The sequence below is a fragment of the Penicillium concentricum genome (genome assembly GCF_028827145.1).
Source record: "Penicillium concentricum strain IBT 3081 chromosome Unknown utg000004l_segment0_segment0, whole genome shotgun sequence".
Taxonomy (NCBI): Eukaryota; Fungi; Ascomycota; class Eurotiomycetes; order Eurotiales; family Aspergillaceae; genus Penicillium; species Penicillium concentricum.
This window is the reverse complement of record NW_026622757.1, coordinates 2,730,396-2,754,087: the sequence shown is the minus strand read 5'-3', so window position 1 is coordinate 2,754,087 and position 23,692 is coordinate 2,730,396. Positions and strand designations below refer to the sequence as shown.

At 48.2% G+C, this 23,692-nt stretch overlaps 10 protein-coding genes across 10 annotated transcripts; 7 read left to right on the top strand and 3 right to left on the bottom strand.

Moving 5' to 3' along the window:
- Window positions 1-943: 943 nt before the first annotated feature.
- Window positions 944-2,070, top strand: N7517_010012 (putative alkaline lipase; the record flags this gene model as incomplete). The annotated part of the gene is made up of 6 exons (XM_056727735.1): window positions 944-1,034; window positions 1,090-1,217; window positions 1,267-1,330; window positions 1,384-1,754; window positions 1,811-1,855; window positions 1,915-2,070. The coding sequence occupies 6 exons, from the start codon at window positions 944-946 to the stop codon at window positions 2,068-2,070; spliced, it is 855 nt and encodes a 284-aa protein (XP_056576307.1).
- Window positions 2,071-2,705: 635 nt separating this feature from the next.
- N7517_010011 (BTB/POZ domain-containing protein) lies at window positions 2,706-3,780 on the top strand (the record flags this gene model as incomplete). The annotated part of the gene is made up of 3 exons (XM_056727734.1): window positions 2,706-2,962; window positions 3,045-3,200; window positions 3,252-3,780. The coding sequence occupies 3 exons, from the start codon at window positions 2,706-2,708 to the stop codon at window positions 3,778-3,780; spliced, it is 942 nt and encodes a 313-aa protein (XP_056576306.1).
- Window positions 3,781-5,644: 1,864 nt separating this feature from the next.
- On the top strand, window positions 5,645-7,531 carry N7517_010010 (uncharacterized protein; the record flags this gene model as incomplete). The annotated part of the gene is made up of 3 exons (XM_056727733.1): window positions 5,645-5,913; window positions 6,063-6,701; window positions 6,763-7,531. The coding sequence occupies 3 exons, from the start codon at window positions 5,645-5,647 to the stop codon at window positions 7,529-7,531; spliced, it is 1,677 nt and encodes a 558-aa protein (XP_056576305.1).
- A 920-nt stretch (window positions 7,532-8,451) lies between these two features.
- Window positions 8,452-10,635, bottom strand: N7517_010009 (PARP-type zinc finger-containing protein; the record flags this gene model as incomplete). The annotated part of the gene is made up of 5 exons (XM_056727732.1): window positions 8,452-9,756; window positions 9,814-9,888; window positions 9,976-10,147; window positions 10,243-10,378; window positions 10,620-10,635. The coding sequence occupies 5 exons, from the start codon at window positions 10,633-10,635 to the stop codon at window positions 8,452-8,454; spliced, it is 1,704 nt and encodes a 567-aa protein (XP_056576304.1).
- Window positions 10,636-13,139: 2,504 nt separating this feature from the next.
- N7517_010008 (uncharacterized protein) lies at window positions 13,140-13,721 on the top strand (the record flags this gene model as incomplete). The annotated part of the gene is made up of 1 exon (XM_056727731.1): window positions 13,140-13,721. One exon carries the CDS (start codon window positions 13,140-13,142, stop codon window positions 13,719-13,721), a length of 582 nt encoding a protein of 193 aa, XP_056576303.1.
- A 185-nt stretch (window positions 13,722-13,906) lies between these two features.
- Window positions 13,907-15,815, bottom strand: N7517_010007 (chaperonin-containing T-complex subunit CCT3; the record flags this gene model as incomplete). The annotated part of the gene is made up of 6 exons (XM_056727730.1): window positions 13,907-13,999; window positions 14,058-14,695; window positions 14,757-15,347; window positions 15,401-15,609; window positions 15,672-15,738; window positions 15,791-15,815. The coding sequence occupies 6 exons, from the start codon at window positions 15,813-15,815 to the stop codon at window positions 13,907-13,909; spliced, it is 1,623 nt and encodes a 540-aa protein (XP_056576302.1).
- Window positions 15,816-16,651: 836 nt separating this feature from the next.
- Window positions 16,652-18,106, bottom strand: N7517_010006 (uncharacterized protein; the record flags this gene model as incomplete). The annotated part of the gene is made up of 4 exons (XM_056727729.1): window positions 16,652-17,030; window positions 17,090-17,734; window positions 17,789-17,833; window positions 17,904-18,106. 4 exons carry the CDS (start codon window positions 18,104-18,106, stop codon window positions 16,652-16,654), a joined length of 1,272 nt encoding a protein of 423 aa, XP_056576301.1.
- A 380-nt stretch (window positions 18,107-18,486) lies between these two features.
- N7517_010005 (bifunctional AAA family ATPase chaperone/translocase BCS1) lies at window positions 18,487-20,049 on the top strand (the record flags this gene model as incomplete). The annotated part of the gene is made up of 2 exons (XM_056727728.1): window positions 18,487-18,627; window positions 18,688-20,049. 2 exons carry the CDS (start codon window positions 18,487-18,489, stop codon window positions 20,047-20,049), a joined length of 1,503 nt encoding a protein of 500 aa, XP_056576300.1.
- Window positions 20,050-20,299: 250 nt separating this feature from the next.
- On the top strand, window positions 20,300-20,656 carry N7517_010004 (putative quinol monooxygenase; the record flags this gene model as incomplete). The annotated part of the gene is made up of 2 exons (XM_056727727.1): window positions 20,300-20,321; window positions 20,370-20,656. 2 exons carry the CDS (start codon window positions 20,300-20,302, stop codon window positions 20,654-20,656), a joined length of 309 nt encoding a protein of 102 aa, XP_056576299.1.
- A 653-nt stretch (window positions 20,657-21,309) lies between these two features.
- Window positions 21,310-23,340, top strand: N7517_010003 (uncharacterized protein; the record flags this gene model as incomplete). The annotated part of the gene is made up of 2 exons (XM_056727726.1): window positions 21,310-22,043; window positions 22,092-23,340. The coding sequence occupies 2 exons, from the start codon at window positions 21,310-21,312 to the stop codon at window positions 23,338-23,340; spliced, it is 1,983 nt and encodes a 660-aa protein (XP_056576298.1).
- Between the last annotated feature and the right edge of the window lie 352 nt (window positions 23,341-23,692).

The window sequence follows — 23,692 nt, the reverse complement described above, 5'->3', positions numbered from 1 at the left end:
GAAGGTCACGCTACGTTCATATTCAGACTACAGCACTGTCACATGGCATACCAGGAACCTCAAAGTATATTTGTTCCTACTGATCTCTTATATCGAAGAAGGGATATCGAATACTTAACCAGGAATCGTAAGAGACGACGTTTGCGGATAAACTTTGGGAACCCAAGAAGAGCCTAGTTCAGGCCGATCTATTCCCACACACCCCTTCATGATTGTTGGTGGAATATAGCGACGATCTTCATCAATTTGAGTGTTGATCAGGTCCAAGCTTTGATATATACCGAACTTGAGAGGCCGAGGTTGTTCTAAGCTGACTCATTTTCGGCATCCCCACATTTCCCCGCAAATATTCTTTCGTCAGCCAATGCAGCCCCCGATTCGACGGACTTGGCATTGGCTCTTCCTGACTTGCCAAGTCCAAGCTTGGGTGATATATTTTTTGCAGGACTTCATTTATGTATTTCGAAACAAAAGTGGTCTTCGTGGCTATTGATTCTACTGAACGAGGCTTGAAGGCACATATTCTGTCTCACCCTTTTTGCATATGGAGAATAAGTAAGTCCTTAAAGTCTATGGGTAGTACGTGAGCTCGCTGGCGCTATTATCACCAGATTAGAAACCCCGGAAATCTTAGGACGGAGATTTCCCCAACGGTGTATCTGTACATCCACCATGCATGATGACTGCTTGGCTCCATAATCTCAATTACCTATTTGAGATACTACCTCCGACGCAGCCCCCTGGTGCGGTGTCCGCTATCCTCGGCATATAGTGTACAATATCGTGACAATGTCGATAGGGATAGGTCTGAGGGATATCTGAAGTATTTAAAGAGCAAGCTTACCCGTAACTGTTTTCTTTCTTTTCATCCAAACGCAACGATCCAGCAGTCCTTCTGAGTATCTCAAAAGCTTTCTCCAAAATTCTGATATCTTGTTTCAACATGTTGTTCAACTACCAATCTTTGCTCGTGGGAGTCTCCTTGATCTCGCAAGCCCTAGCTGCACCTCTTTTGGAGTCGAGGGCAACTTCTGGTACGTCAATTCATCAACCCATCTTTCAATTAGGCACTTCTAACATTCCCTCAAGACCCCTCTGCTTTCCCTGATCTGCAACGTGCAGCGAAGCTCTCTTCTGCTGCCTACAGCGGTTGCATCGGAAAAGCCTTTGATGTCACTATCACCAAGAGGATCTATGACCTCCTGACCGACACCAACGTAGGCATAGTATTTTCTCTATATGCCAGCAAATAATTAACATCAATAGGGATTCGTTGGATACTCCACCGAAAAGAAGAAGATCTCGGTCGTCATGAGGGGCTCGACTACCAGTATGGACAAATCAATCCATATTATCACTAGCCCACCGTGCTAATTGATCTAGTTGCCGACATTTTGAATGACATTGACACTACGCTCGTCACCCCCTCGCTCTCGGGTGTGACATTCCCTTCTGGCGTGAAGATCATGAAAGGTCTTAACAAGCCTTGGTCCGCTGTACACGACGAAGTCATTGCTGAAGTCAAATCGCTCGTCGCGAAGTACCCGGATTACACTTTGGAGGCAACTGGACATTCCCTAGGCGGTGCGCTCACATACATTGCCCACGTTGCACTGGCGCAGAACTTCCCCGGCAAGGGACTCACTAGCAATGCACTTGCTGCCTTCCCCATCGGCAATGAAGCATGGGCCAACTTTGCTGGCTCACAGGCCGGTACTTTGAACCGTGGAAATAACATTGCTGACGGTGTTCCAGTAAGTCATGGGTGGATTTGAAATGCTATATTAAAGTGGCTAACCATAAAACGCAGAACATGTACGTGAGCGGGCTCTTCAACTTCAAGCACTACGGAACCGTGAGTTATTCTATCGATGCCATTGTATATCAATGTTCAATAGCTTACCCAATGCACAGGAATACTACAGCTCTGGATTGAAGCTCACCTGCGTAAAGTGCGAGGGGCAGCGCGACAGAGACTGCTCTGCCGGCAATGGTATGTACAGTGTCACTGTCGGTCACTTCTCAAGCTTTGGTGTTACAATGATGGCTGCTGGTTGCGGCCTGCTTTGAGTACCAGATGTGGATACAACGGAGCGATCTTCGACGCAGATCGCTTATTTTGGTAACAAAACGATCTCAGATGATTTATATCTCGCTGGCGAGGAAAATAGATCATTTGATGTTTATATAGTTGTTGATAGTTATTTGTGTCAATTGGATGGTTGGTCATTCAACATGATCGATATCAAGCAAATACTATATATCATTCGACGCCAATTCCATTCCATCATAAGTAAGAACATAGATAAGCCGTACACTCTTGGCAAAAATGCTGTGTATATTTCCATTTCGGATTTAGCGCATATCTACACTAACCAGTGTGACGTGAGAATTTAGCGCCTTACACAGCCCCTCGAGGTTACTCAAAGAACCAGCCACAATTTCATCTGAGCCTCAATTAGCAGGTGACTTTCTAGTCACATTTGATATCACCTGACCTCCTCCTTTATAAGCCCCCTCTTCACTTTTTCCTTTCTTCTTTTTTCTTTCCTTCCACGCCTGCCGGAGTCGACTGTTCGCTGCGAGATTCATTTCAGATTCTCAAATGCCAAGTAATCCCAGGACTGCGTATTCCTCGTCTTTTAACTAAGACTCGGGGGAATCGTTTCTGTGGGGAGCTTCCAAGACTCGCATGCTTCGTGTGCATGACTAGCAGCGTCAATTCGTCCTTCTTTCGACCAACTCGTATCATTCATTCTGATAACTACAAATATATCTCGTCATTTTTGATCATCTTCTATGGGCATATATCGGCAATAGGCTTCCTTTGCACCGTTATGTTCAAGCGCTCTTTCGTATCTAAGGACCGGGCGGGTAAAACCGTCAAGGTTGCCAAGAAGAAGTACGACGAGCTAGTCAAGGAGAAGATGAAGCAGAAAGCGGAAAGTCCCACAATGGGAAGGTGTGTTTTTTTATTACAAATGCGGACCTGCGCACTCTAAATATCGACATCTATTTTATGTGCTGATAATGTATACCTATAGTCCCCTTACCAGCCCTATCATTACGATAATTGTTGGGCGGGACCAACGTCTCTTCGCTGCCCATGAAGATGTCCTATCTGTGTCGCCGTTCTTTAGTGCTGCTCTGAAAGAGCAGTTTCTCGAAGACGGTGCAAAACAACTGACTCTGCCTGACGAGTGAGACAACCCTGCCTATTTCGATTGAACAAACACTTAATCTCGAAACAGAGAACCCGAGGTTCTGTCGTGTATTCTCGAGTTTCTGTACAAGGATGACTACTTTCCGCGCCTGTTGCAAGGAAAACAAAGAAACTCTTGGTCACTCGAGAACGCCCAGGATATCACTCAAACTGGTGGCCGAGGGTCGAGTGAGCCGACAATGTTCCACACTGGAGTGGGGGATCTCATTCTCCGAGACACGGCGGTGTACTGTGCTGCTGAGAAGTACGGCTTGGAAGAACTCAAGCGCCTTGCTCTCCGAAAGCAAGGTCTTCAGAGTGGTATTCCAGCCGACGTGATCTTGCGATCCGCTCGATATGCATATGACAACACACCCGAGTCCGATTCTCGACTGCGCGCTCATTACCTGGCTCTTATCATCCGCAGTCGTAAGACTTTCAAGAGCAGCGGAACCTTGCAGATGGAGATGGAAGAAGGGGGCAAGTTGTTCTTCGACCTGTTCGTGGCAATGTGCAACCACATGGACGACCTTTCGGAGCTGCGGTACGATTCAATTTCTCCTTCTCCGTCGCCCTAGCTCTCTGCATGCCCCTATGTTACTGCTGACTGCTTTTTCAATCCCGAGACCCGAGTGCTTACACTCGTATCTACTAGCATCAAGCGATCGCCGAGGTTTTTCTAACCGGTTGTAATATTGTCTATGTACTGGATCGAGCGACTTAGATTTTGAAATTGAACAAGGGAGACGTGGACCTTTTGCACCAGAATGGCACATTGACAACGAGCTTAAACTGGTCTGCGTTTCTGCTTTGACAGCAACTTGACCTTCGCTTCTATCGAGGTTGGCCGCCATTTTGGTTCGAAGAACCGACCTTATTCGCCTTTAATCGGATCCACGGCGTATCTTGGCTTGCGTTCAACCACTCTACACTCCTTGAGATTGAGCTTTTTTGTCACAGTCTTTGATAATCTGCACTTAGTATGCTGATCTTGTTTGTGACAGTGGTTATGCTTTTGCTCTAATCCGGCGATGTTTTGTTAATCGCTTAACCTGCTCTTGGGCAACGCGTCTATATGGTGATGAGAAAACAGAAATGAAAAAAATTCGGCCACCTCAAACAAGCAAACTGTAGAAATATCTATTACGTACATAGTTATATCGTATCATTGCAAGCATTTGCGCACCCTGCAGCGAATCGTGGGTAGACTTTAGGGTTTGAACCGCCAGACCTGTCCTATAATAATTTACCACGCCCTTCTTTTTCATAAATTTGACTTGGTGTCGTGAATGAAGATCTGCCTAATTTGATATTTGTGCTTTCTATGAAAGCTGTCATTCGGAAATTTCGTACAACCATTCTTGGTATGTGTCCTGTATACAAAGGTTTGTACCCCGAATGCCTTCTGAAGTACTGTAGACTCCCCCGGAGAAATGCTTCACATCACGTCAAGAACTGCGGTTATTGATGCATGTAATTTACATCGCAGGGCATTTAATCATCCAGCCGCCATGGGGGAAATGAGGCAAATCTATATGCAATAAAAGCCCCCTCGAAAGAACCTTAGAACTGCAGGTCAAGTCAGTATTCTCCCCTATATCAATTGGAAGGCATACATTATATTCCTGCCTCCGGTCACTACTTGCCAATATAGTTATATTCGAGGCCCCCAGATGAAACTCGGAACTTCGAGACCACCTGGGCAATACCCAAATTTAGGGATCTTATTGTCACAACGAGATGATAAATTTAGCCCCATGGACAATTCTAGTGCATAAAAACTTCATTATCACGATAGGCTTCATCAATTGTACATTGAATCGCAGTCAAGAGAAAAATGTCTACTTGCTACGACACGAAACTTTGACTCGTCGCTTACACCAGCGCATTAGTAAAGCCCCGGAGATCGACGTTATTTCCTCGTTGATGCAAATTTCACCAGCGCTCCATCTTTCCCCGTATCCTAGCAAAAATGGCCCTAGGTAAGTTTTCTATGCCTTATTGCTTGCTCATTCACGTCGCAGCACGGCACACCTGAATAACTATACGCGACTTTTCAACCATTCAATCCTCGCCCAAAAGCTCATTTACTTTCCTTTCACAAATCATTGATCATACTCTCTGGGGGATCTGTTGCATCTACCTTCATATCAATTGCACAAAACACCTGGACTTCGCGGATCGCATCTCCCCGCCACTATACTCTCTATTTCAGCCCCAGTGACCCCAGTATCGTATTTCGGATTAATCGCCTGCTACAACTCAAAATACGATCATTCGCAGCCTCACTTCCCTTTGTATTGGGAAATTGATCCAATTGAGCGAATCATATTTTACTCACACTGACAATCACTTCCAGCTTTCGGTGACCAAGGTCGGCTGTCCTCGGCGCCAAAGAGCAGTGGACTCACACATAATTCTATGCACGAAAGCTCAACCAATATGGGTCCGAGAACGTACCTCACCACTGGCCTGAGACATCTACCCAAGCCCCGCGTGCTGGAGCCTGGCGAAGCCCTTATTGTTCGGTACAAGAATTCCCTACGGCAGTACAAATCCGACGTGTGGATTGGCGTCGTTCTTCCGGACAAATTCGGCCCAAGCCGACACATCAATCGCCGCCCTGTTGGTGCACAGCCAACCGAGGGTCCTTGGGTGACGCACCTGAAAGACCGCATCTATTCCATGTATCTTCCGGGCCGAAATATGTAGTAAGTTTGGTCTCTTTTTTCATACCCAAAAAAGACCCCCGAAGTTGTGTGTTTATCGATGTATACGTGTGACCATTGGTTTTGCTGCATAACTGTTGAACTATTTGTGCATGTTGTTCTATGAATATTTGAAACTAAAATGTATGAAGCAAATGGGTCGGACTCCAGGATCTCTTTGTTCTGAACGAAAAGACCATCAATGTTCTCCGGCGTGCCCAGAGAGAGCCAGATGCCAAGATCTGGGATGATATTCTGGAAATCGTTCGAAGTGAGCCTGGGCTGGAGTTCTGGAAGAACATGTCTCTTCAGGAGCTCGGTACCAAGGGCAAACGGGGGAAGGCACTCCGTCTCGTTCTGCCAAGTGGTCATGAGGGCCTTGTCTCCTGTGGAGAAAGCCATGCTGACTCCGAGTCAGAGGAAGAGGATGATGATGATGATGATGAACATAACAGCCCATCAGATCACGTGGAGCCTGCTACTGCTGCTGCTGCTGCACCTGGCTCATCTAATGGGCAAGCAAATATCAGATCATTTTCTGACTCTCGTGCTGCACAAAGCGTTCAGCCCAGGCAGCCAATGGTGTTCCCAGATGTCAAGCCAGCTGGACCTGCATCTGAACTGCTTCCTTTCGCAGACAGAGAGAGCTCTAGCCTAAACGCAACCCAGAAATTTCAGCCACGTCCTCCTCTGATGCCTCCCAACTCTTCTCTCCCAAACTCATCGGCAGTCGTTACACCACCAACCACAGTCACGCAAAATATGGTACCCAAGGTCGAGAATGAGACTAAGTTCGTTGAGTTCTGATTTCCACTCTCAATACGCAGGCACTAACATATTTTAAACATACAGTGCCAACCTTGCAGCTGTGACATCACAGCCACCTGTTTCAGAGTTCTCAATTTTTGACCTCACCCTCACCCAGGCTCTAAAGCACGTCTTCCTGAACCAGCGTGAAGCCACCCAAATCAAAGATGTGTTTCTAGGCACCGTGGCTCTCGAGAGACAGCCCGAATATCTGCCGATTCGCGAATACTTGGCCGATGGCGAATTCCACCCTCGCCTGATAACCCTCAAGAACTCCGGATTCTCTCATCCCACTCCATTCCCAGCCCTGGATCCCAACGGCACGACTACTTTCCGCCTAGTTGGTGACCAGATGGGGATTGGTCAGAACTTCAAACTGAACGGTGTGGGCAACAGCCTAGATTTGGAAAATGTCATTCTTGGCCTCGGAAGAGTCTACCTCCAAGCCCGCCGTTTTGGCTTGATGGATCTGGTTTATCGAATTACATTCAAACTTCAAGTCGCCTGGAACTGCTACCCGGAATTATACCAAACCAAACCCCTCCTCGAGGTTGCTTCTCTTGCTTTCGCTGGCCGCATCGGGTTTGATGAGGCTGACTGCGACTATCTCCAGTCATGGCTTATTCATTTCATTTCCGAGGCCTCAGATTTACTCACATACAACGCTAGCGAACAGTTCTGGTCGTTGTTACGAAATCACCCAAAACTTCAAGAAAAGGTTCTCAATCTTCGCACACTGGCCCACGTCCATAACCCAGAGCTGTATGGGAATACCCGCGCGCTCCTCGAGAGCCGCGGTCTTGGAACCCTATGATATACACTCTGATCGACCAGGAACACCGCAAAGAGCTGTGTTTCCCATAAAGTCATCTCAGAATGTTGAGCGCATGAGCTTTCTCCCCTTTGCTTGCTTGTTTCTTTTCGTTTTCGTTTTCCTCCAGTTTCAATCTGGGCTTATTTACAGTCTTTATCATTCAGCTTTTTATTTGCATTTTCTCATGGGCTTTTCAGCATTTCATCTTGCACAATACAAGGAGTTGCATTTCAATTGTTTCACTTCTTTTACCCCCGTCCTCGTATGGTGGAAATGGGGAGACCGTGCAAGCTCATAGTTAGCGTTTATTAACGCCGGTATTCTTATCCACCATATCTCATTGAAGTCGTATCCAACAGTCGTAGTGATAGCCGTTTCCACATAACCAGTAGTTTCAGGGCCACATGAAGCTTGATTTTTGCAAGTCATCCCGAGAAGCGCATCTCAACCCACAATTAAGGATACGAGTATAGTATTCAGAGCTCGCGCACCTTAGTCGTACCCGGCCACGAACACGCACTTGACTGCGCAAACGTCCTTATTACAGGACGTACAACTAAAAGTATTTTTTTGTTTAGAAAATAAATCAATTCGTTATGTCAACTCGCAGGTTAATCGATAGTGAAAACGACCCAGATATGCATCAAAGTATGATGGTGCACCAGTGCAAACCATCGCTAAAGGGAACCCGAATCTCACGCCTGGAGTGAAAAAAAGATGAAAACGATTGGAAGGAATGGAACAAATGCGAATCGATTCTCAGAAGAGATCCACCGCGCAGATTGACATAGAAACAGAAGGATCGGAAGGAAACCAGTTGCAGCATAAAAGAGAGAACAAAGCAGTTGGTATTTGATAATTCACAATAGTGCAAGATTCGCAACACAAGGTGAAACGACTGGCACGAAGGGTAGACGAGTTTAGGCGTCATCATCAGTGTCCTCGGGCTTGACTGGCTTCAGAGGAGACTCAGTAGCGTCCTCGACAGACTCCTCCGCAGACTCCTTGGCATCGTCTTCAACGACCTCAGTAGCATCCACGATGGGCTCATCGGCAATTTCGGCAGAAGCATCCTCGGGACCACCTTCAGACATCACGGCGGTGCCATTGGCAGATTTCTCAGTGGAGACTTCAGCGGGCTCCTCGGCAGCCTGGTCAGCGGACTCATCGGTGACCTTTGCGGCAACTGGCTTGCGACCTTTGGCCTTGGGCTTCTCTTTAATAGTCTCGGGGGCTTCCGCAACCCCCTCGGTAGGTTCCCGAGTAGGCTTGATGGCAGCGGGCTTGCGGGTACGAGTTTGCTTAGGCTTGGTCTCAGAGGTGGCATTGTTGTCGTTGGTCTTGTTGCTGGCACTGCGGGTGCGTTTGGGCTTCTCGGTCGATTTATCCGGCTGCTCATCCTTGGAAACATCAGATCCGCTGGTCTTGGCTTCCTTAGTAGCCTTTGAGCCCTTCTTGCCATTTGCACCATTGACAGCCTTGCTACGAGTGGTAGACTTCTCGGTCTGTCCATTAGCAGGGCCAGTCTCGTTGTCGGCAGAGGAGAGATCCTTGTCGACCGGAGAAACATCGTTGTTGACATCCTTCTTGGCATGGGTTGCACGAGTTGGGCGAGTTGGGCGCTTCTTGGTCTCAGTGGCGGTCTCGTCTGAAACCTTCTTTGGCTGATCCTCGTCGGCATGGTCAAGGTCTTCCGATTCGTTGTCGGTAGTAATAGCCTTAGAGGTAGCGGCTGTGGTAGCACGAGTGGAACGCTTGGGGCGCTCGTCCTTAGGCTCATTGTCGGTAGAGGCAATTTTATCCTCGAGGGTCTTCTTGCCACGAGTAGCACGCTTCTTTGGTTCGACAGTTATCTCAGTGTCAGCATCAGCACCTTCGTCTTCGGAAACCTTCTTTGTACGACGGCCACCCTTCTTGGGCTCGACCTTGCCCTCAGTCTCAGCATCGGGACTCTCTACATCCGAAATCTTCTTTGGACAGCCAGAACCACGCTTCTTGGGATCGGCCTTGACATCTGTCTCAACGGCAGTCTTCTTGGGGGGGCGGCCAGGCTTCTTCGCCACCTTGGGCTCAGCCTCAACGATGGCAGCATCAGCAATGGCATCATCATTGTCGGTAGCCTTCTTGGTACGAGTTTTCTTCTTCTTGGCGGGCTCCTCATCTGTATGCTCAGGATCGGTCAGAGCATGCTTCTTGGCGGGAGAGGACTGCTCAGCTTCCTCGGACTGCGAGTCACATTAGTATCTCATATGATATGGGGATAGAAAATGGAATTCACGCACCTCATCGGCCTTGGCCTTGGCCTTGCTGTTCTTGGTACGCATGCCGACATGTCCAGGGCGGTTGCACGCAGCATCCTAGGAAATGTTAGTCGGTTGATCCACAGTTGGACCCCTTCCCGAGGGAAATGTCCCAAATTTCCAGGTCGAGGAAGGTGAACTTACGCCTTTCCACTCGTCGTCTTCGATGTGACCCACTTCGATGGCCTTGCGAATCTTGTCTTGGAGATCCTCGTTCAGCTCATCAAAGCCATCAATGCGAGAGAAGTCAATCTCATCAGAGACTCCAGTGATGTCATTCTTGACGTTCTGAATTTGCTTGGGGGTAAAGCAACCCCTGAAGGAGGTCAGTATTTGAACTCATTTGATCAATGATAGAAGCCATGAATGATGTTTAAAACAAAACACGTATCTTCACAAGGCTAGACTCACCAGTGACGCCAGGACCAGCTTTGGAAGCCCGGGCCATCAATCCAGGTGCCAACACGAAATTCACCCTTCGTGATCTTGACCTTCTCTTTGTTACAGTCCGGGGCTTTGCAGCCAGCACGGCCCTGGGAGGCAATCTCTGATCACGAAGTTAGCTGTGATGTCATAAAAGCTGTTGCGATCCGTTGGACTCAGGAAGAGTGGGTAATTTTCCCAAAAATGCCAAAATACACAAAGCAGATGTCTGTGAATTAGGGCATGATGTCACATGTTCAGTTGTGTACCCAGGCATTCTCACTTGGTGCAATAGACATGCATACATCCATTGACCTCGAGAACACCAGTCGGTAGACATAGAACTATGATATGAAATCACTCACCGAAGCGGTATGGCATTTTGACTGATGTAGTCAATGCAAGTAGTGGAAAAAACGGAGGTGTGTGTGTGAGGTTCACGATGGTGAAGTGAACTTAGGTAGGTAATACCGGCACACAGATATGCGGGTTACTAGTGAATAAAGCAATGCGCAACAAAGAGAAAAAAAAACTGCTTGTACAAAGTGATCGCAGTCCGAAACGTGCTAGGAAAGTTTAGAAATTGAGGTTGTTGTAAGAGCAAAACGAAGAGAGGGAATGCCACACAGTATTTAAAGGGGATAGCTTCAAGAAAGTCGTATGCCGTCGAGTTCTATCCGAGTATTGAATGCTCTTTCATTTTACTCAATAATGAATGAGATGAACTCTCGTATGGTATTTTTTTTTCGAAGAACAATAATAATGTGGAACAAAGAAATGTCCTTTTGTTATGCTCCCCTGTTTGAACAAGATACATTTTCTAGCCAATCAGGATACTTCTCAATGCATAATTCACACTGTGTGTTTTCAATATTTTTTGTCAATGAGTTCATTACAATTATTCATTGAATTGGCTTAAATACCAGATCTAAAAGGGTCAGATATTTTGGTTTACTTCTGCTTGATGGCGAGACGGTACATAATGGTAAGACCTTGCTGTTTAGTGCTCACCTCTTGCCGATTTTTGATTACTTAAGCTGAACAATGCGTTGTTTATGTTTCACCCAAGGGGTATAATATCCACGACTCCCCCATATTTCACCTTCCGTACCCCATCTCGCCGTTCTCAGCTCTCAACTCTCATCTGACATTCGCAATCTCGCAATCAACAACACTTGATAGTTTGTCCTCAACACCATGGAGCCTCTCAGGGACTCAATCAAGCAGGTGGATGCAAATACATGGCTTATCGGTCCTCTAAAACTCCATCGTTCAAAAGGCTATTCTGATACCTCGACCTGGTATGACCAAATCGACGATCTAAATTACAATGTCACCTGCGCGCCTGTTCCCCGCCTCCAGCCCTCCCCCTCCCCTTGTCATCGGATGAACCAAAATTCAAATTGGTCTACGATTGTGGACATAGCTCTGCAGTATGGTCTATAGGAAATAGTGCCTTTTGCAAGGTCAAACTACGCGTAGTTGGCACAACATCAGAAGCTGCAACATTAGCGTTTGTTCATAGGCAGCGGCCTAGTTTCGACGTTCTTAAGGTCTTACACCAAGCAGAACATGATGGCCGGTCTTACCTATTTTTGAGTAGAGTTCAAGGCCGAACTCTTGGAGACGCGTGGTCTACACTAAGTGAGAAATGGCGAAATCACTATATAAACGGTATAGTGAGCATCTGCAAGTTCCTCGAGCGTTCGGAAAACAATACCCTTTGTGGGGTGGATGGGAAAAATGTACTCGAGCCGTTTCTTATTTAAATACGGAGCGAAGGACGACTTTTCTCCCCACAACCTCCAACAATCGTGTGAATTGATAGGTATAGACTGCTCAAATTTTGTATTTTACCATGCTGATCTCGCCCCGGGGAATATCATAGTCGAAGATATCCCGGAGACCGGTACTATCGGTATTATTGACTGGGAGGTCGCTGGCTTCTTTCCAAGAGGATGGATTCGAACAAAGTTTCGAATAAACAGTGGACTGGACCTTCCGGATTCAGTTACGGGTACCCCGGTGGAGTGGAGATCGGGTGTTCAAAAAATGCTTGAGGCTCATGGGTTCGAAGACTACTCTCCGCAATTCGTCTCATGGTGGCATTGAGTAAAACTTCTTATAACCTTCTGGACCCTCGGCATACGCCAAGATATAACTCAGATAGCTAGAAGATCTGGCGGGTAAATTTATAGTCATGGGAAAGCAACACTATTAGGGCATCGCAATATCTCACAGCGCAAGCATTTGGCAAGAAGCGCCCTGGCCCATGGCCTGGAGATGTTGATAGGAGTAGATTGTATGATTCTATCATGATATCTGGATCTTTCAGTGTCAATTTCACAACTCTTAGCATTATATTAAGATGAGTTCTATGAGTATCAGTCATGAGAATCTCACAAAAGGTGGAAAAGGCCTATGGATGGATAGGTATAGTATTCCAAGCTTATACATGGAAACAAGTGGCATTCTACACCTACATACTTCATGGCAGAGGCCAATTTGGATATCAATAAAACGGAATCCGGTTTCAGCATCACTTTTTTAGCTTAAATATCACAGAAATAACTATATAGGGTAAAAACATGGAAGAAAATGTCTAGAAAGGGTGATCTGCCATGTGCTTATGCCGCTAACCAAAGGCGGTTAGCTCATTCCGACGCTTGAAGGTTGCCCAAGTCTACATCTTAAGCTTGTTACTACCTACTACTCGCCTTTCTCGCTACATTCGAGTAATCAACAAAACACACACTGGCAATTTCCTATTGAAAAAGGGGAGCCTGTTACACTACCAGTCGGAGAAGACACCAATTCCTCCCACACGCGCAACCCCACCGATTCTACGCGGTCGCATCACCTCCCCTCAACCCAACACGCACAAAATGTCCGAACCAGGCCCAGAATCCATTCCGACAAGCGCAGATCCACGCAGCAAGCGGCCAACAAAACGACGGGCCGTGACACCGCATTCCGAAGTCGCCAACGAGATCCAGACCCTCTTCAAAGACCCAAGCAAAGAGCTGCAACTACCCAGTGCCCTGAAACCGCGCACCGTGGCGTCTCTCTCGGCGCCACCAGAGATTGTCACTAATGTGCAGGGATCGTCGGCCGGTGCAGGCTCTGGCGAATTCCACGTGTACAAGGCCAGTCGGCGGCGGGAATATGAGCGACTGCGGTTGATGCAGTCTGAGGTGGATAATGAGAAGAGTGATGAGAATTGGGAGAAAGAGCGGGAGGAGGCGAAGCGCAAGGATGATGAGAAGACGGAGAAGAATCGGAGGAGGAGGGAGAAGAAGAAGAATGCGCGTGGGAAGAAGGGTGGTGATCAGAAAGATAGTGCTCCTGTGAAGGCCGCGGCTGCCCCGGGCTCTATGGTTACTATGCAAGACCAGGATGGGAGCGCTGCGGATGGTCAAGTGGCACAGCAGGAAGTTCCTGGTGTCATTTTCCACGATGAGGACTAGTGGAGGCAGTCAAATGCTGGCTGTGTACGATACGAATATATACCCATCTGGATTTGTTTTTTTTTTTCTTTTTCTTTTTGTGAATCTAAGAAATTCATACAGAAGGAAGACAGCCAAGAGGCGAATCGTGTAACATTATGTACGGACCTCGAGTCCAACTATCATTTTTCTTTTTCGTCTATCAATCATTCGTCGCCGCCACCGCCGCCGCCGCCAGCGATCTGTTGAGCGGACTTTCCACTGCAAATGTCGTCGACACGGAGGAGGAGACATGCGGACTAGAGATAAATATGTTAGTGAAATGTAGTGCGCATGGAAAAAGAGTCGGGAGCTTACCTCGACCGCAGTCTTGATGCTCTGAAGCTTGACGGCTTCGGGCTCCCAAACACCGTACTCCTTCATATCAACCAAGTTGCCAGTCTCGCCATCGAGACCCCAGGTGTGGTGGCCCTCGACGTGCTTGGCACGCAGACTGGTAAGCACACGGATAGGGCTGGAACCGGCGTTCTGGGCCAATGTGCGGGGGATGACCTCCATAGCGTCGGCAACAGCCTTGTATGGCCACTGCTGGACACCCTCGACGGAGCGGGCAAGCTGGCTGAGCTTCACGGAGACAGCCATTTCAGTAGCACCACCACCGGGAGACAGACGAGGGTGGAAGATAACGTTGCGAGCAACGGACATGGCATCCTGCAAGTTGCGCTCAACCTCGTTAAGGATATCCTTGGAGGGGCCGCGCAGCAGGATTGTGCAGGCCTTCGGGGACTTGCACTTGCGCATGAATGTGAAGTACTCATCGCCAATCTTCTCAATCTCGAACAGTCCGCACCCGGTACCAATATCGGACTCCTGGATGTCATCAACACGGTTGACGATGGTAGCGCCACTGGCACGGGCAATACGGTTGTTGTCGGTCTTTCGCACACGACGGAGGGCTGTGATGTTGGCCTTCACCAGGAAGTGCTGTGCAAGATCTAGTAAAGCTCGGTGGTTAGAACATGCAATGAAATCACCCTAATCAGACCGATTTCTTACCGGAAACACCCTTCTCGGTGATAACAACGTCAGGCTTGAAAGCCAGAACGGCCTCGCACATGTGCTTGACCTGCTCCTCCTCAATCTGGAGAATACGGTTCCAGTCATCCTCCTTGGAGATCTCAATGTTGGTTTGAGACTCGCCCTTCTTGTACTCCAGGGGGCAATCCAGGAGAAGAATACGGGGGTTCTCGATTCTGCGACGCATCTTGGGATGCGTGATATCCTTGTTGACCATCACACCGTCGATCACCTCGGAGTCCTCGATTTGGCCACCGGGGACCTTCTCAATACGTGCGTAGCGCTTGATATCGACTTCCTGCTTTCCACTGCCGACATCGAAGGAGACGGTTCGCACAGCCCTCAAAGCGAGGCTGCACATGAGCTCTGACCAACGGGACACGAACTTGGTTCCGATGGAGGACTGGATAAGGCTGTACATGGCCTTGTCATCGTGAATGTCAACGGGTGTCGAGACATCCTCCACGATCTGAAGGGCATCGGCGAGGGCACGCTTGAAAGCCTGGATGATAACGACGGGGTGGATGTTGCGTTCGAGCTGGGGGATGGCCTGGGCGAGCATTTCACCGGCTACGGAATATCAGCATCTACCAACGAGTTTTCCGAAATGAATCTTATCATACCAAGGATGATGACCGTTGTGGTACCATCTCCGACCTCCTCGTCCTGGGTACGGCTGAGCTCGATCATGCTCTTAGCCGCGGGGTGCGACACTTCGATCTCTCGCAGAATAGCGTGGCCATCGTTGGTCAACACAATACCACCCATAGGGTCAAGCAGCATCTTCAACATGGCCTTGGGTCCGAGACATGACCGAATGATATCCGCAACACTGGTGTTTATTGAATTAGCATCGAGCAGGAGAGAACAGCGGAGGACCGAGAGATAGCGTACGTCTTTGCCGCGGTAATGTTAGACATCTGTGCTTTCCGGCCAACCTGGCGCTCACCGGAATTGGTGTCTAGATGACTTGTTAGCACTTAAGGGGAGCAACTCGATGGGGGGTAACTAACTCATCACCACCACCGGAGCCTGCATATTGGCGGTGTTTTATTGTTGCTTGAGCGGGAAGTAGATAAAAAACGGTCTGTATCACTTGCGAATATCGAAAAAAATATTGCACGAAGATGACAATCCAAGAGTTCCGACTTCAACGCTGTTCGCCCGCATTCCATCAAATTTCCAGGCGAAGTGGGAGCTCCCTCGGGCTAGTCCATATACGGCTAGCGTTGGATCCTGACAAACCAGGCAAACATCTCCAACTTTCTACATCTGAGCAACTCTACAAAGTTCCAGTTCAATCCATAGAGTTGTAATATGGTATGTTTTATTGTGTAGTTCTATAGATTTTCATAATCCTTTAGCTAAGGCATCTAACAGGACCAAAACCAGCCTAGGAAAACCGCAACCTCCAACCTAAGCATGCCAAGCGAATACCCAAACCAATATCGATTGAGAGGTATCTTGTTTTGACCTCGATGAAGTTCAAACCCGGTAATGAGTTGTCTTATTAAGATGGTATTGTAACATAGACATAGTAGACTTCGAGCCCGGACGGGTTAATCTCTTTCTCTCTTTTGGATCACTTCAATATCCTTATTAGTATCAACAACGAAAATTATATAGCGGTTTAACATGACAACTTAATGCGATAACTAGTAAGCCCCTGGACAAAGTTGTCAGCTTATTATGTCTGGCCTCGAACCAGAGAGAAAAAATTGGCAATTAACCAAACCCATATGAACCAAAGATACAGGATTACTCCGCTGTTGTGCGAAGGAAAATATTCAGATGCAAAAACATACAAAAGAAATCAAGGACAAACACATGCTAATACATGCCATGAATGTAATGTACACGAAGCGAAGGTTTGCTCAGAACTCCCGGCTCTCCCCAATATCACACACATCAAAAACACCAGTCTCGGCGAGATCGTGCTTTTTCAACGCTTCCTTGAGCTTCCTGGGAGGCTCAAGCACATCTTCCTCAGTAAGTACCCAAGTGCCCCAATGCATTCCCAAGGCCTTTTTGCACTTAGTGTCTTTGAAAATGTGAACCGCGTCATGAGGATCAGAGTGTGCTGGACTGAAGATATGACGGGGAGCATATGCGCCAATCGGAATCAAGCCAAGATCAAATGGTCCCCGGAACTCACCTACCTGCTCGAAGGCAGGACAAATAGGGAAATTGTACTTAGGGTCCCAGTCATCTTCCCCTTCTGGTAGTTCGTCCACTGCTCTGTATCCGGAATCACTGGATGGGTTGTCAGCAACGTAACATTCTGATGGTGTGGAAGGGGGAGCGTATCATACCCAGCGAAATAAACCTTACTACCACCAGACTCAATGGCCCAGGATGCCCATAGTGTCTTGTATTTGTCGAAAGGACCGCGGGCAGTAATATGCTGACAAGGCAGGCAACTGATGCGCGCTTTGATCTCTGCTGTGACGGAAGCTTCGCCAACTGGTTCAACCTGCGGACCCTTTCCCTCCTTGGGTGACAATTCAATATCACGCTCATCCCACCAATCCATCTCGGTTACATTTTTAATGCCTGAACTGTGGAACCAAGACTTGTTACCTAGCGGCGCAAAGAAATGGCAATTGGGATGCCGTTTCGCGATCTCCGAGACAGTTGGGTAAGACAGATGATCGTAGTGGTTGTGGGAAATGACCACCGCGTCGATGACAGGGATATCCTTGATCTGACATGGAGGCTCAGTATAGCGCTTCGGGCCGAGTTGATACGGTCCGCAGCACGGCCCACAACGTGCCTCAAACACTGGATCAAATAGTACTCGGAGACCGCTTGGGAACTCCACATAATAGCATGCATGTCCAAGCCATGTTGCGCGCAGCTTGGGGGTATCTCGGCTGGGAAGAAATTTGGGCTTGCGAATGGTGACCGTTGGCGGCGTGGTATCGGGTGTATTCGCTTTGCCGTTCAGTCGACGAAAGCTGCATGCACGCGTTAGAGACTGGTTTGCTTCAATGATCGACAAGTATATCTACATCATCATTTGCATTATATCTTTCGACTCCAGATCGCGAAAAGATCTATCATACGGCGTTGTTAGTTTACGCGACAAAGGGTCGAGAATCTAACAAGTCATGGCGGCTGACTTACTCCCACGGGTTTCTGAATCCACTCTGTGCATGATGACTTTTCTGCAAGACATCTTCTGGGCTAGGTCTAGCCGGGGAGTTAGCCACGGTCAGCGCATATAGTACTTCAGTAGTGGGCGGGGTGCTCATGTTGCGGATTGCTGGATGAATAACGCGTCGATACTGTGTCCGCCGAGTAAGCGGGGAACGGAGAAGAAGTCGCATTGGACGCCAAGGCTTTATAGAAGAAACCCCCCTCGCTCGGACACAGCACACGAATGGTTTTGGGGAGAGGAATGCAAGAAGCAGAAAGTAATTTTAATTCCGATATCTCCGATATTAGGCGTCAGCCCATGCGAACACCGGGACTACCGGAGTATAGATTTCTACATCTCCTCCCATATTGAATACATGTAAATCGGTCAAAATTGAAGATTCTAGCTTTCATTGGAAGGTTGTAGTTCTCCTAGATGTACTCATAGTCCTCCCATGGATTGTCCTGTGGTACCCGTGGGTACGTCAAATGCTCGGCCCGTCGTAACTCCGATATCTTCCCTTATCGATCTTCTCGACATTCGCGATCCTCACGACACTGTTGATTTGGTATGGAGCCAAATGCGGTCCCTAGTGCTGCGCCGTCTGCGGGCGACCTGATTCTGCAGCAGAGAACAGAGGCGCTCCAGTCGGCGCAGAAAGGCGACGGAAGTCTCTTCTCGCAGCTAACGAGTAATCCCTTGTTCACGGCGGTATGAGACCTAGCAGTGTTTCGATCTAAAAACGATGTGCTAATATTATTTTTTTGCTAGGGTTTTGGCCTTGCAGGTCTCGGGGCAGGATTGACCCTAGCACAGAAAGGCGTTCGACATGGCGCTGCTCTTCTCCGCCGGCGGATGCTGGTGGACGTCGAAATCAGCATCAAAGATGACTCTTATCCGTGGTTTCTACACTGGATGACTCTCTACCAACAATCACAACTCAATGCAGGCAAAGCGGCCGCGAATACTACCTACATGGACCGATTCCTCCAAAAGCTCACCCCCGGCATGCGCCACCTCTCCATCCAAACGCAGAAGGTCGAACATTCGAACGGAGCAATTCACACGCACTTTTCGCTGATTCCAGGACCTGGAAAACACGTTCTAAGATACAAAAATGCATTTGTCTTTGTCAATCGTATGCGCGAGTCGAAGTCCCGCGACATTCAAACCGGAAAGCCATGGGAGACAATCACCCTCACCACCCTCTATTCTCAACGGCACATATTCGAGGACCTCTTCACCGAAGCTCATGCATATGCCGCAAAGGGCCACGAAGGCAAGACGACAATCTATAACAGCTGGGGTACTGAGTGGAAACCATTTGGAAATCCGCGCCGGAAGCGTCCGTTGGAGTCCGTCGTTCTTCACGAGGGAGTCAAGGAACGAGTTGTGGCAGATGTGGAAGACTTTATTTCAAGTTCCTCATGGTATCACGACCGTGGAATTCCATACCGACGAGGATATCTCTTATACGGTCCTCCAGGTACCGGCAAGAGCTCTTTTATCCAGGCATTGGCGGGCGAGTTGAATTACGATATTGCCATTTTGAACCTGAGCGAGCGTGGCCTGACCGATGATCGGTTAAATCATCTACTCACAATTGTTCCCAACCGAACGCTGGTTCTGTTGGAAGACGTGGACGCCGCGTTCTCGAACCGACGGGAGCAGAGCGACGCAGATGGCTACCGCGGGGCCAATGTGACTTTCTCGGGACTACTCAATGCACTTGACGGAGTCGCTAGTGCAGAGGAGCGCATTATCTTCCTTACCACGAACCACGTTGAGCGACTCGATGAGGCGTTGGTCCGTCCTGGGCGTGTGGATATGACTGTCCGTTTGGGCGAGGTGACTCGTTACCAGGTCGGCTGCCTGTGGGATCGATTCTATGAAGATATCGATACCGATGGGGTTTATCGCAAACTTTTCTTGGATCGACTTCAGGAGCTTGGCTTGATTGAAGATGAATCAGGTAACAAGCCTGATCGGTCTATTAACACCAGCGCAGCTGCTCTCCAGGGCTTATTCTTGTATAACAAGGGTAACATGGAGGGTGCGATTACCATGGCCGAGGGTCTGACCCACAGTGTGCACACTGAGGCCTTGGGGCAGGATCAAGGGAAGAACGAGTAATTGTATAGTATCATGTAAATAAGATTAAAATATATAGACATTCATCTGGATGCACATTCTTACAATGGGGAAATAAGCTTATCCATGATCAAGCCGGTGTCACTAGGGGCAAATCTCGGGGATTTGCATAGATCCACCTTGCATATTCTTTCTCTCACCGATATGTAAAGAAAGTATTAAAGCAATTAACTGTCCGAGCCCATTACCCCTCAATTTCAATCTATTTTCACCCCCACTAAACATCCACATCATGGTTTATACAATTGTCGTCCGTACGTGATAGCCCTCCCCATTACCGTTTCCCATGCTGATAGTAGTAGACCTCCGTGCCAAGCCGGACGAAGAGTCCATCTCCAAGCTAAAGGCCAAGCTTGTTGAAGCCTCCAATGTTTACTCAAACGACAAGGAAACCCTCTCTTGGTTCGTGATGCAGTCTGTGTTCGACAAGCAGGACTTCACAATCGTCGAGCGTTACGTCCAGGAATCCTCGCAGGAATACCACCTCAACAACCCTTACTGGAAGACTTTCGACCCTTACGTGATTCCTTTGTTGGAGAAGGATATGGATATGCACCGGCTGGAGGAGTTGGAGGGCTCTACCATGTAAATTACCCCGTTTGCACGGGAGGTAGAAAAGAATTTAAAATAGAACTGCCTTCCACATTGTATTTCATACTATTATCGTTCATTTCAAGATCACCGGGTTGAAAAACTAGAATATCCCTCACAGGCTCATCACCACTGCTAAGCACTCGGACGGCATATTGGATACGACATTCAATTCCGTACCATATATCAACCTCAGGTAAGCGCTTCTCCAGAGTTTAATCAATTATGTGAGCCGTTAATGTCATTTATTTATCGTATTTATCCATTAAAAAAAGGGTCCGGAGCCGAGAGACTATGCAGATAGGATCAACACAGGGTCAAACGAGCTTACTCTCCGACTTCTTCACTACAAAAATAACCAGCCAATATAATCTCCGGATTATGATAAATATAGATTCTCCATCTAAACACCAATCATCAAACCGCATTGAAGCGCCGCTACTGCAGATGGATGTGCCCATCCCAGGATGGGGGCCAATCACACCCTCAAGCGGTTAAGCGCCCACCGTATAAGCAGGGTTGTCACACATTTCAACAAGCCATGTACTTTGCTTGGTTGAGCATATGAAGTATATTCCGTCAGAATGGGTTATATCTCAGTCGAGACCCCCTGCTTTCGCGCTGTCTTTGTAGCATACTACATTTGTCAAAATGAATCAATTTCAATTATTTCCACCTCCATCGCCCGAGGTAAAGAGGTCTAATAATCCATTTCGCAAACCCGGGAAAAAGCCAGTAGCCTCTGAACCAGCCTCTTCGATTCCTCTAGAGGAGATCAAGGATACTGGCAAAACGGAATCCTTGCTCCTTCAGATTATCGAAGATACTCAAAGCTTTCCACCCCCACCAACAGATGCTTCAAGATCCAAATCCCCACTGTCTGGGGGAGTATCTCGTGATGAGTCAAAATCACCTCAGTCCATGCACAGTCAGAACCGTCAAACCAAGAGAGTGAACCATCAGGCCCAGCCTTCACATGGTAGTCAATACAGCAGCAGTAGCAGCCATTACACCACGGCCACAACTGCCTCCCCGCAGTCATCACAATCATCTGCGTCCTCGGTCCCGATGAGATCGATGTTCCCTCAGTTCGATCCAAAGCTGCCTTTCAATCAGCAGGTATATCATCCACAGCTTCCCGAACCCCCGCGGCCCGTCAAGTCTTCTCGGAAACCTCCTAAGCTCACGCTCTCGACCAATACTGAGATTGATCATGTTCTCGGGCCAAAGACCGTGCCTGCGAGTGTGCTGAACTTCCCAACTGGTGCTTTGGAGTCCGAGGAGGTCAGATACTCATCCATGGAGGAACTGAAGATGTTATGGGAGACAGCCAATGGCCAGCGAACGCGAGATCTTGTTGGAACATTGAACCTACGCATGACAAAGTAAGACTTCACATCTCCCACGTATGTACAAATACTAACATCTTATAGAACAGGACCAGCTACATTTACCCTCGGAAACTCCCAGAACCCATTCTACACACTTCAAACATACTCAACCAACGAACTGGCCCTAAGCAGATGCGATCCATCCAGGCCAAACCACGACGTCCCAATCATGATGATGAGCCTCGAAGACCGCATACGCCGCGAACATCCCAACGACGGACTCGTGACCCTACTCTTCTCCCGACTAGCAGCCATGCTAGCCATCGACCAAGCCGAAGAGATCGGCAAGCAACACCACCTCACCCCCGCCGAGGCAGCAGAAGTAGAAACCGACGCACTCAAACGGGCCGCAGCACAAGAATCCTGCCGACTCTCCTGGAACCGCCACCAACGACTATACGAACTACGACACCCCTATCTCTCAAGACACAATCCTCCCGCCCTCGTCGGCGCCGCCGGAATTCCACTCTCACCTGTGCGTTCCGAGTCTTCAGGAATGGTACACATCACAGTCTCCAAACCATCAAGCGACGCCTCTCCTCGCCAGCCGCCAACAATCATCGTAACCGGCCCGGTTTCTTCAACGGCGATGGAAGCCGCTCAGCAAGCTGCTAATCTACGCACTTCCGTACTCCCTGTCACGGACTTTGACGAACCTCTGGCGTCCTTGGACTTCGCTACAAAGACATTTTCGATTTCGCCTGCTGCTGTTATCGCTACGATTCCCTCTCTATACGCTATCGACTCTCTCATCGCTGCAATGCTGGCAGTCGCCGTCTCAGATGAAGCTACGAATCCTATCCTTGCAGATATGGTTCTTGGCTCGCCAAAGTCGTCTAGACCACCGACATCTCACAACCCCGGGCCTTACTCAATGCCAGTGTTCCAGGGTAAACTGGTTACGACGGTTGCTGAGCGCGAAGACGCAGAAGAGAGTATGGACTTAGCATCGCAGATTAAATCTGCGCAGAAGAAGTCGAAGGAGGCCTCGGGGCAGAAAAGCGTTTTCAAATTCTGGAATAGGTCTTCTTCCAAGCAGGAGAATAGTCGGGACTCGAAGAAGAGTAAAAATCGGCAGGTTGTGGTTGAGGAGTTTGATTTGGAGAAGTATGGGCGGTATGGGAATAGTTCGTCACGAGAAGGGGAGAAGTTGCCTGGAGTTACTCGAACTATCTTGCGTGTACTGTTCTTTGGCTTGGACTTGATTGTGAAGGGACTCACGCTCATTGTGAAGATCCTGGCTTGGTTGTTGGTGAAGTCGACACGGTGTGTGACCAGTGAGAAGTTCTGAGTTTGGCTTAGATCTTCAAATTCTGTATGTCTGTTGATGACTTCTGCCTTTTCATTTCTATTGGATGTTTTTGGAGCGATCGAGTTAGTTATGGATCTTTAGTTATACCCAATTTGACAGTTCTTCGCAGCAATAATACTTGAGTGGTATGCAAATGAGTTCCTTGATTCCACCATCACATGTAAAGCTATTTGCTTTGAATGTGAGAATGTTGAAGTCGAGGATGGGGACGTTTAAGAGGATAAGACAAAGGGGGAGGCCCATGACCTGACAAGAGAGCAAAGAGATGAGGTTGCTTGGAGTATTCTCTACAACCGGAAGGTGGATACTCTTAAGGAAGACTGATAAATAG